The sequence below is a fragment of the Seriola aureovittata genome, chromosome 4 (assembly GCF_021018895.1).
Source record: "Seriola aureovittata isolate HTS-2021-v1 ecotype China chromosome 4, ASM2101889v1, whole genome shotgun sequence".
Lineage (NCBI taxonomy): Eukaryota > Metazoa > Chordata > Actinopteri > Carangiformes > Carangidae > Seriola > Seriola aureovittata.
Window position 1 is genome coordinate 19,308,975 of NC_079367.1, and position 11,762 is coordinate 19,320,736.

Genomic DNA, 11,762 nt, shown 5'->3' on the forward strand with positions numbered 1-11,762 from the left:
AGTTTCCCTACATTATCTACAATTTAACATACATATCCATAAGTTCATTCAAAGTACACTCAAAGTACATCGATTACAGAGATGATGTGACAGTCATGCAATAGTCAGTAGTTGAAGATATTGCCAAAATTACCTTGGAGAGATGTTATCTAAAGTACACACATTAATTCTGCTTCAGTACAAATCAATGTCAAATGAAATCATTTTTAGGCCCTGCCCATACTTCCTCTTCTGCCCTGATGGGTGGTGTGCAAGATTAAAAAATACTGGAAGTCAATAAAAGGGGGTGACAGCGATAAAATGTTAAGACTGCACCCGGAAAAGGGATAAAACAGGAGAGTCATGTGGACATTTTTTGACACCAGCTTGCTCATTATGTTGTATACATGCTTTTCCTCTGCTGTGTCCTCTCGTCTTTATTTTTCCTCCTGTCACTTACAGGGACAATTTAATCTAAATGGGATGCACAAGGCTGGAGATGTGGCTCTAGGTGGGCTGTTTGGAATCCACTACTTTTCCACCCATCCTGACCTGTCTTTCACCTCAGAGCCACAGCAGCCTACTTGCCATGGGTGAGTCTGTCAGGGAACCAGCAAAAAGTAGAAATTAGGGAAAATCAAGCTCATTACTAGAATGTATTTTTAGTAATCTGATATTATTGTAAGATAATTACATTCTATATTTATATGAACCATTTTTCCTTTTTGCACAGTGTGCTTTATTTTTGTTTTTTCATTCAAGTAATATCTTTGTTGCCATTTAACTGTCAATTATATGCAAATTCTGCAGTTGTGGAACATTTATATATTTGAATGGTTAGTGTCTCATGTTGTATTTTTCCGTAAACTGGTATTTTATGTGTTAGTTTTGATGTTCTAGGATTCAAACAGGCCCAAACCATGGCTTTTACTGTTGATGAGATCAACAGAAACTCCAACCTGCTACCTAATGTGACTCTGGGATACAGTGTGTATGATAACTGCAATACACTAGGAATTGGATTCCGTGCAGCATTTTCATTAGCCAGTGGTCAAGAGGAGCAAGTTACATTACATGAGACCTGTGTAGGAACCCCTCCAGTCCTTGGGATTGTGGGTGATGATTCATCGACACGTTCTATTGCAATCTCCAATGTCTTAGGTTTGTACAGAGTGCCTCTGGTAAGTTTTTCTGCCCTAATATCTATTAATTATTTTTGATCATTGTGATTTAATTTAATTTTAAATTTTAAGTCAGTTGTAAATATGAAGAAGTCAGCCTTACAAAGCTGAAAAACACATCAAAGGCATTGAATGGTTTCAGGATGTACAGTCTGTTTTTTGCAGGTGAGTTATTTTTCTACATGTTCCTGCCTGAGTGACCGGCAAAAGTTTCCATCCTTCTTTAGGACGATCCCAAGTGATGCTTTCCAGGTGAAAATCTATCATCAAAGTTAAAAAAACATAAAAGAAAAAATGTCCAGTTAAAAAATGTCAGGAAGAACATCACTATGCTTCAAATATATTCCTTCTGTGCATCCATAGTAACATTATTTGTCTCATTGATGGAGTTTTACTGTGTCAGATAACAACACCGAAAGGCTATACTTTGGTCCATTTAGGAATCTGTTTAACAGGATTTCAAGTGAAACATTATTCCAGCCTGTGCACTAATCCCTCCTCTCTGTATTCTTAGGTGCGTGCTATCATTCAGATTCTAAAATACTTTGGCTGGACTTGGGCAGGTCTGTTGATCAGTGATAATGATTATGGACTCCACGCTGCCCGATCCTTTCAAACTGACCTGGGTCCATCTGGTGGAGGTTGCCTGGCTTACTTAGAGGTTTTGCCCGAGGGCGATGATCCAGCTGAACTAAGGAGGATTGTGGATGTGATAAAGAAATCCACAGCTCGTGTGGTCATTGTGTTTGCACATGAAGGTCACATTATTAACCTAATGGAAGAGGTTTGGCTTGAAATACAACTTGATTATGCTTTGTCAAAGTAGTGTTTTGTCAAACAGACCAAATAGTAATTAACTACATAACACCTCTAATTTTTGGATATCATATCAAATCATATAGAAAGCACATTTAAAACAACAAATTTCTAACAAATTAAACTGTTAAATTGCTGTTACAGTTATTATGATATGCATCACTTTGCCAATATTACTGTGTAAAACAAAGGGTTGCAACTGTGGATGACACCAGATGTGGAAACTACTTTATTGTTATGGCAGTGTGAATTTATATACTTGGTATAATGCATTGTACAGGTGGTGAAGCAGAATGTAACAGGCCTGCAGTGGATAGCAAGTGAAGCCTGGACATCATCTACTACGCTGCAGACCCCCCACCTCATGCCGTACCTGGGTGGAACACTGGGCATTGCCATCCGTCGAGGAGAAATACCAGGACTCAGGGAATTCATGTTACAAATACGTCCTGACCTACACCACAACAACAGCTATGGAAATAACATGGTGAGAGTTTAACTGTGCCGTCTGATCGGTATTTGCAAAATAATATATTATCATTGTTTATAATACACAGTTTTGAATATGTTTCAGGTAAATCAGTTTTGGGTATATACATTTAAGTGTAGATTTGCACCACCTCCAGCAGGGTGGGTGGAGGCTGGAGGAGCATTATGCACTGGACAGGAAAATCTAGAGAATATGGAGACTGAGTTCTTGGACATTTTAAATCTCAGGCCAGAGTACAATGTGTATAAGGCTGTGTATGCTCTGGCATATGCCATTGATGACATGCTGCAGTGTGAGCCAGGGAGAGGGCCTTTCAGCGGGAACAGCTGTGGTAATTTACAAAGACTGGAGCCATGGCAGGTGAGATATCAGTTTACGCTCCATCTGTTTATCACCAAATCCTGTGCTTATAGTATTTCAGTAGGATTTAGTGTATAAAATTAATTACAACGCTATGAGATTTAAATTTTTTTTAAATTTTGTTAAATGCTAGATGGATAGCTGATATGATTTTCTCTATTGCTGGGTGATACCAGTGTATAATTTTATCAGGTCAGAGAGAATAATCCCTTGTCACAGGGTACATGGTAATATACTGTAGGTATAATGTTTGCCTGAAAGTTTTAATGACTTTGTAAGTGTCTTATGTAATTTGATTATTGAATACAAGTTCCTGATGTGGTCACCATAATCACTTATGACACTTTCTTTTTTCATCTATCCTTTTTGGTTCTCCCCACATTGCATGTTCTTATTTTCACAGCTCGTATATTACTTGCAAAAGGTCAACTTCACCACATCGTTTGGTGATCAAGTGTCATTTGATGAGAATGGTGATGTCTTACCAATCTATGATATCATGAACTGGCTGTGGCTCCCTGATGGAAGAATTAAAGTTCAGACTGTAGGTGAGGTTAAGAAATCAGTCTTAAAAGGTGAAGAACTCACACTTGATGAAGATAAAATCTTCTGGAACTTTGAATCCAAAGAGGTTAATTCAGATTTTTCAGACATCTCTCTTTTTTGGACTGTAATTCTTACCAGTGTAAAATAACACTGAATGACATCCTACAGCCCCCCCGGTCAGTGTGCAGTGAGAGCTGTCCTCCTGGTACCCGCATGGCCAGAAAGAAGGGGGAACCTGAGTGTTGTTTTGACTGCATCCCTTGTTCTGAGGGAAAAATCAGCAATAAGACTGGTGAGTGTTCAGCTTTAAACCAGCAGTTTGGATATAAAGTATACACATTTATCGTACTACTTTCCCTTTTTTGTCAGACTCCATGGAGTGCACCAGTTGTCCAGAGGATTTCTGGTCCAGCCCCCAGCGTGACCACTGTGTCCCCAAGAAAACAGAGTTCCTCTCCTACCATGAGCCTCTGGGTATTTGCTTGACAGTCACCTCATTGCTGGGCACAATTATATGTGCTGTTGTCCTAGGGATCTTTATCTTTCACCGCAAAACACCCATAGTACGTGCCAACAATTCTGAACTTAGTTTCCAGTTGTTGTTCTCACTTAAACTATGTTTCCTGTGTTCACTGCTGTTTATCGGCCATCCCAGACTGTGGACATGTCAGCTGAGACATGCAGCATTTGGGATCAGCTTTGTGCTTTGTGTCTCATGCATCCTGGTGAAAACCATGGTGGTTCTGGCTGTGTTCAAGGCCTCTAAGCCAGGAGGTGAAGCCAGTCTGAAGTGGTTTGGTGCTTTGCAGCAGAGAGGGACAGTTTTCACTCTTACTTGCATTCAGGCAGCAATCTGTACTGCTTGGCTTGTCTCTTCCTCACCAGCACCTCATAAAAACACCCAATACCATAAAGACAAGATAGTTTATGAGTGTATTGTCGGGTCCACAATTGGTTTTGCAGTGTTACTGGGTTATATTGGCTTACTGGCTATCCTCAGCTTCCTGTTAGCTTTTCTGGCAAGGAATCTTCCAGACAACTTCAATGAGGCCAAACTCATCACTTTCAGCATGCTGATCTTCTGTGCTGTGTGGGTGGCCTTTGTCCCTGCTTATATCAGCTCACCAGGCAAATATGCAGATGCAGTGGAGGTATTTGCCATCCTGGCCTCTAGTTTTGGCCTCTTGGTGGCGCTGTTTGGTCCCAAATGTTACATAATCTTGATGAGACCGGAGAGAAACACAAAGAAGGCCATTATGGGTCGGGGCACCAGTAAGTCATAAAATTAGCTAACAGTCTTCCAACTTAATTGACAATAGAAGAGAATACTTTAATTTTTTGGTTAGGGTTAGGCATATTTTACTGTAGCTTGGTCTAGGGAAAGACCATGGTTTGGGTTAAAATTAATACTTCATTAATACTTCGTGGCTAATGTTTTGTTTTGCGGACACATCCATCCACCACAACTTCCTCCCTAAGTTGTGGCCCTATGATAACACAACATCAGCTCACTTCATTCTTTTCTCCAATATGAACACTAGAGGGCTTTGTCAGTTGAATGAAGCATGTATAATTTTTGGGCATTTGCCTAAACGACTGATACTGTCTCACATGACCAGTTGCAATTGAGTAGGTTCTTACTGGAGAACAATCTAAAATTTTCAATTAAATTAATCAATTACTATGATCCACTCATTATTTTTCATTCACTTGCATTGTGTAACAGTGTTCCTCACCAGACAAAACTGGAAGCAACAGAGATGTCAATAAAAATGACTTAACATTTTTGAATTATCATGATGTTTTTATCTGATCAATTGTTTGTATCTCACCTGGAAAAAAATAGAATCATGACCTTGCCAATCAACTAAGTTGCGGGAAATATGGTAAAGATCTTCCCTCCCTCAGTTGCAGCATTGAATAATAGCTAGGGGTTTTTATGCAGAATATCTGATGTCACAGTGAATTTAACCTTTGACAATTTGGATATGAAATGTCATAGTTTCATTTCATCCTTATACTCATTTTAATTAAATTGTGTCGTAATTAGTGTATGATTTTGTGAGTTATGGCCATAAAACGTGTTTTGTGAGACCTCTGACCACCAAACTCAGTTCATCCTTCAGTGCTTTTTTTACTATAGAATTTTTATTGGCCTTTTTAAACATAAGTATATGAACATAATTATCACAGAAAGTCAAAAGACCCCTTTTGCTACCTTTTTTCAAAAAAGCAGCCAGTGACAAATCTCAGTTGCTTTTCATAGAGGAGAGTTGCCACGACTTCCATACGAGCTGACCGCACATAAGCTGACATGAATGAGCTTCTAACTTTTGCTCTGAGTGATCATTTCACAAGTAAATATAGCCAACATCACTGCACATCTTTTTTCTTTAACTTGTGTGGATGGTAATTTCGTAAAGACATTATGATTAGCATCAGCAGTGCATTAGCAGTGCAGAGCAGCAACTTAGAAATGGCTTGGAAGTGACTGCTGGTTAATATAGTATCTTAGTGGGCCGTGTTTCAGTCGCTATTTCATACTTACTTGGTTGTCTGACAACAGAAACAGACAGACATGAGTAAATGAGCACAGCTTTATTAGGAATTTGGCTGTATCAAAATACTATATGAGCACAGAGAGTAGGAGAGAAGCAAACAGATAAACAGCTGACTGCAAATACAACGTGGTCCAGCCATATACTAGGTCTTGACTTAGTCTGGTTTACAAATGCAAAATTTTTCTAGAAACTTGACACAATTTACAGGTTTACAGAGGTTGATTTACATTAACAAACTTATAAATATTAATTATGAGGATCCCTTTACAAGTTCAAAATCTTTTTGAACCCAATTTCAGGTCATAGGTAAGCACAGCAATTGTATGCATTTATGCATTTATTTATGCAATAAGGTAAAGATGTAATTAAAACTACTTAATGGGTTTCTGCCTATAAATATGAATACACAGTTACCATGTTGTGATATACAGTTACCATGTTGTGATATACAGTTACCATGTTGTGCCTCACAACTTACATGTGATTCTGCCTATATGTGTGTCCACATGCATGTATTGTACATAACTGACAAAAACTCTAGTTAGCAAATCCATGACGTTGCAAGTTCTAATGAGGTGACGTGTCTTGCACAAGTTCCTGCAGAACTGGCTGTTTGATGTCTGCCAAGTTACTATGGGCACCAGCCACATACAATATCAAACAGACAGGCTAATGAAAATAGAAGATGTATTATTTCACCAAATGTCTTAATATGCTGTTAGCATGTAGTGAACATTTCATAAAACTCTGTTGATGTGTGAAAGTGAATTCCTCGTATTCAGGGCTGAATTGTGATTTTGAGGAGTTTAAATTTGTAGCAGTAAACAGTAAACAGTCTATCTATGAATCCATTTAATGAGACATTCAAATAATCTAATAAAGACTTTTCAGCACACCTCAATCATTGCAGTTATCCACTACTTAAATTTGGTCTGGATGGGATGCCAACATGACCGTGGACAGATATTATCAAAGGTGCACACATTAATTCTGCCTCACTATGAATTAATCTCAAATTAAATGCATTTTAGGCCCAGCCCATACTCCCTCTTTGGCCCTGATGGGTGGTGTGTAAGATTAAACAACGTACAAGTCAATAAAAGTGGTGACATAGTGATAACACTTAATAACTGGCAAAGGCTTAAACCAGAGGAAAGTCATGAGGGTCATTGTAGGCACCAAAGTGCTTATGTTATTGTATTCCTACTTTTCCTCTGCTGCAATCTCTGATGAATTTTCTTCCTCCTGCCAGTTACAGGGACAGTTTCATTTGAATGGGATGCACAAGGCTGGAGATGTGGTTCTGGGTGGACTGTTTGAAATTCACTTTTTTGCTGTCTATCCTGAACTGTCTTTTACCTCAGAGCCACAGCAGCCTACCTGCGATGGGTGAGTCTGTCAGGGAAGCAGTAAAAGGCAGAAGCTGGGGAAAATCCAGCCCAATTTGTATTTAGGCCATTTTGGCCATATTAGCTTTTTTAACAGTCTGCTTTTATTTATTTTTCCGTTCAAGTATTATTATGGTGATTGTTGTTCAATTGTCTTCATTTATTGCAAAATCTGTCAATCTACTTGTACTACATTGTATTTTTGATAATCTGTTATTACTGTGATGAAAGAATTACAATTTATATTTATGCCATTTTAAACATACTGCCTTTAGTCTATTATTTATTTTTTCATTCAAGTATTAATATGGTTGTTGCTATGCAAGTGTCTTCATTGCTTGCAAGATCTGTAGTTATGCAACATGTCTACATTTGCACAGTTAATTATGTTTTATTTTTCAATAGTAAACTGTTTTTTTTATGTGCTAGTTTTGATGTTCTAGGATTCATACAGGCCCAGACCATGGCTTTTACTATTGATGAGATCAACAGAAACTCACACCTGCTACCTAATGTGACTCTGGGATACAGTCTGTATGATAATTGCAACCAACTAGGAATTGGATTCCGTGCTGCATTGTCATTAACCAGTGGTCAAGAGGAGCAAGTTACATTACATGAGACCTGTGTAGGAACCCCTCCAGTCCTTGGGATTGTGGGTGATGATTCATCGACACGTTCTATTGCAATCTCCAATGTCTTAGGTTTGTACAGAGTGCCCATGGTAAGTTTTTCTGCCTTACGATCTATGAATTATTTTTGAATCATTTTAATTTTCAAATTTAAATTCAGTTGCAAAAATGAAATAGTCAGCCATGGTAAAAGCATTGAATGGTTTCAGGATGTACAGTCTGTGTTTTTCACAGGTGAGTCATTATTCCACATGTTCCTGCCTGAGTGACCGGAAAAAGTTTCCATCCTTCTTTAGGACGATCCCAAGTGATGCTTTCCAGGTGAAAAGCTATCAGGAAATTAAAAAAATAAAGAAGCAATAGTAGTTAAACAGTTTTCATGAAGCATGTCCCTGTTCTGCAAAACAAATGTGGGATAATTTGTGTATCACCAGTAACATTATTTGTCTCATTGACGGAGTTGTGTGTTGTCACATAAAAACACTGTAAGGCTGTAACTAAACTATTCCATTGTGGAACCTGTTTATCAGGATTTCCAGTGAAACATTATTCCAGCCTGTGCACTAATCCTTCTTCTCTGTATTCTTAGGTGCGTGCTATGATTCAGATTCTAAAACACTTTGGCTGGACTTGGGCAGGTCTTCTGATCAGTGATAATGATTACGGACTCCACGCTGCTCGATCCTTCCAATCTGACCTGGGTCCATCTGGTGGAGGTTGTCTGGCCTACACAGAGATTTTGCCCTGGACCGACAACCCAGCTGAACTAAGGAGGATTGTGGATGTGATAAAGAAATCCACAGCTCGTGTGGTCATTGTGTTTGCACATGAGGGTCATATGATTGACCTTATGGAAGAGGTTGGGCTTCAAATACAACTCCATTACCTTAATACAATTATACATTATGTGTAGTATTTTGTCAAACTGAAAGATTTTATTTTGTTATTTACAATAACATATATAGACTTTGTTGGACTGGTAATCGGGCAAATTGAGACCAGTTGGCCACCACTTCATTCGGCTGGTGGATGGTCAAAAAACTGTGACTATAATAGCTGCAGAAACTAGATATCAGAAACTACATTATTCTTATGGCAGTATGAATTCAAACACTTGGTATACTGCATTGTACAGGTGGTGAGGCAGAATGTGACAGGCCTGCAGTGGATAGCCAGTGAAGCCTGGACAGCAGCTGCTGTGCTCCAGACCCCCCGCCTAATGCCGTACCTGGGTGGAACACTGGGCATTGCCATCCGTCGAGGAGAAATACCAGGACTCAGGGAATTCATGTTACAAATACGTCCTGACCTACACCACAACAACAGCTATGGAAATAACATGGTGAGAGTTTGACCTTGCAATCTGATTTGATATTTGGAAAAATAATATATTGTCATTGTTTTTAATACACAGTTTTGAATATGTTTCAGGTAAATCAGTTTTGGGAATATACATTTCACTGTAGAATAACACCACCTCCAACAGTTTGGGTGGAGGCTGGAGGAGCATTATGCACTGGACAGGAAAATCTAGAGAAAGTGGAGACTGAGTTTTTGGACACTTTAAATCTCAGGCCAGAGTACAATGTGTATAAGGCTGTGTATGCTCTGGCATATGCTCTTGATGAAATGATGCAGTGTGAGCCAGGGAGAGGGCCTTTCAGCGGGAACAGCTGTGGTAATTTGAAAAGACTGGAGCCATGGCAGGTGAGATATCGGTTTGTACTCCACCTGTTTATGTGACCAAATACTTTGCTTATAATGTTTCTTGCACAGTAGAAGACATGAGATTATCAAATGTAAAATGCTAGGTAGAAAGCTCAAAGGATTTTCCTTTCTGCAGGATGATAGCAGTTGCTTGTATAATCTGGTCAGACAGAACAATCTCTTTTCACTAGTTACACTTCTGTTTTACTGCATAAGTGTGATTTGCAGTTTGATTATTGAATATTAGGATCTGCTGTGTGGGTCATCAGGAATATGACTCTTTTTTTCATTTAACCTTTTTTTCCTCTATGTTTTATTCTGATTTTCACAGCTCATATATTACTTGGAAAAGGTCAACTTCACCACGCCATTTGGTGATGAAGTGTCTTTTGATGAGAATGGTGATGCCTTACCAATCTATGATATCATGAACTGGCAGTGGCTCCCTGATGGAAGAATTAAAGTTCAGAATGTCGGAGAGGTTAAAAAATCAGCCTTTAAAGGTGAAGAACTCACATTTGATGAAGATAAAATCTTCTGGAACTTTGAATCCAAAGAGGTTAATTCTTATTTTTCAGGCTCCTTTATTATTGCCCATGGATAATTCATAATACCAGTATGTTCTTTGGCTCTGCTTGCCAATCTGTAAACGTCACTGCACGCCACTGCTTTTGACCCATGGATAACTCATTCTAGCAGTGTTTAGTAGTGTAGAATAACAGATATTTATTTTTCTCCCTACAGCCCCCCCGGTCAGTGTGCAGTGAGAGCTGTCCTCCTGGTACCCGCATGGCCAGAAAGAAGGGGGAACCTGAGTGTTGTTTTGACTGCATCCCTTGTTCTGAGGGAAAGATCAATAATAAGACTGGTGGGTGTTCGTGATTCAATAGTTTTATTAACAATTTGTACAAAATGTAGGAAGAATGTATCTCACCATCTTTTGCTTTATTTAAGACTCCATGGAGTGCACAAGTTGTCCAGAGGATTTCTGGTCCAGCCCCCAGCGTGACCACTGTGTTCCTAAGAAAATAGAGTTCCTCTCCTACCATGAGCCTCTGGGAATCTGCTTGACAGCCACCTCATTGCTGGGCACATTTATCTGTGCTGTCGTCCTAGGCATCTTTATCTATCATCGCAAAACACCTATAGTACGTGCCAACAATTCAGAACTTAGTTTCCAGTTGTTGTTCTCACTTAAACTATGTTTCCTGTGTTCACTGCTGTTTATCGGCCGACCCAGACTGTGGACATGCCAGCTGAGACATGCGGCATTTGGGATCAGCTTTGTGCTTTGTGTCTCATGCATCCTGGTTAAAACCATGGTGGTTCTGGCTGTGTTCAAGGCCTCTAAGCCAGGAGGTGAAGCCAGTCTGAAGTGGTTTGGTGCTGTGCAGCAGAGAGGGACAGTTCTGGTTCTTACTTCTGTTCAAGCAGCAATCTGTGTTGCCTGGCTTGTCTCTTCCTCACCAGCACCTCATAAAAACACCCAATACCACAATGACAAGATAGTTTATGAGTGTGTAGTCGGGTCCACAATTGGTTTTGCAGTGTTACTGGGTTATATTGGCTTACTGGCTATCCTCAGCTTCCTGTTAGCTTTTCTGGCAAGGAATCTTCCAGACAACTTCAATGAGGCCAAACTCATCACTTTCAGCATGCTGATTTTCTGTGCTGTGTGGGTGGCCTTTGTCCCTGCTTATATCAGCTCACCAGGTAAATATGCAGATGCAGTGGAGGTATTTGCCATCCTGGCCTCCAGTTTTGGCCTCTTGATGGCGCTGTTTGGACCCAAATGTTACATAATCCTCCTGAGACCAGAGAGAAACACAAAGAAAGCTATTATGGGTCGAGGGGCCACAAAGTCATAAAATTAACCAACATGTCTTTCAACTTAGTTGACAGTAGGGGTTGTTTGTCTACACTTCTTGATATGAACCATATAAGCATTCTGGCATCAGGAGAAAGACTGGACTGAACTGATAAAAATAATTTCAATTATCAAAATATTTAACTTTCCCTTTTATGATTTTATGATGTCACAGTGCTATTGTCATTTTTGGTTAGGTACAGGCACAAAAACACCTTAGTGAGTTCTTAGGAGA

At 39.4% G+C, this 11,762-nt stretch overlaps 2 protein-coding genes across 2 annotated transcripts; both read left to right on the forward strand.

The window, feature by feature from the left end:
* The first annotated feature begins 429 nt into the window (after positions 1 to 429).
* Positions 430 to 4,655, forward strand: LOC130168061 (extracellular calcium-sensing receptor-like). The gene is made up of 9 exons (XM_056374641.1): positions 430 to 572; positions 866 to 1,160; positions 1,326 to 1,412; positions 1,675 to 1,944; positions 2,257 to 2,463; positions 2,551 to 2,826; positions 3,230 to 3,457; positions 3,541 to 3,664; positions 3,742 to 4,655. The coding sequence occupies exons 1-9, from the start codon at positions 463 to 465 to the stop codon at positions 4,653 to 4,655; spliced, it is 2,511 nt and encodes an 836-aa protein (XP_056230616.1). The 5' UTR covers positions 430 to 462.
* Positions 4,656 to 7,092: 2,437 nt separating this feature from the next.
* On the forward strand, positions 7,093 to 11,528 carry LOC130168045 (extracellular calcium-sensing receptor-like). The gene is made up of 9 exons (XM_056374625.1): positions 7,093 to 7,322; positions 7,751 to 8,045; positions 8,188 to 8,274; positions 8,543 to 8,812; positions 9,089 to 9,295; positions 9,385 to 9,660; positions 9,992 to 10,219; positions 10,405 to 10,528; positions 10,615 to 11,528. Exons 1-9 carry the CDS (start codon positions 7,093 to 7,095, stop codon positions 11,526 to 11,528), a joined length of 2,631 nt encoding a protein of 876 aa, XP_056230600.1.
* Positions 11,529 to 11,762: the final 234 nt, after the last annotated feature.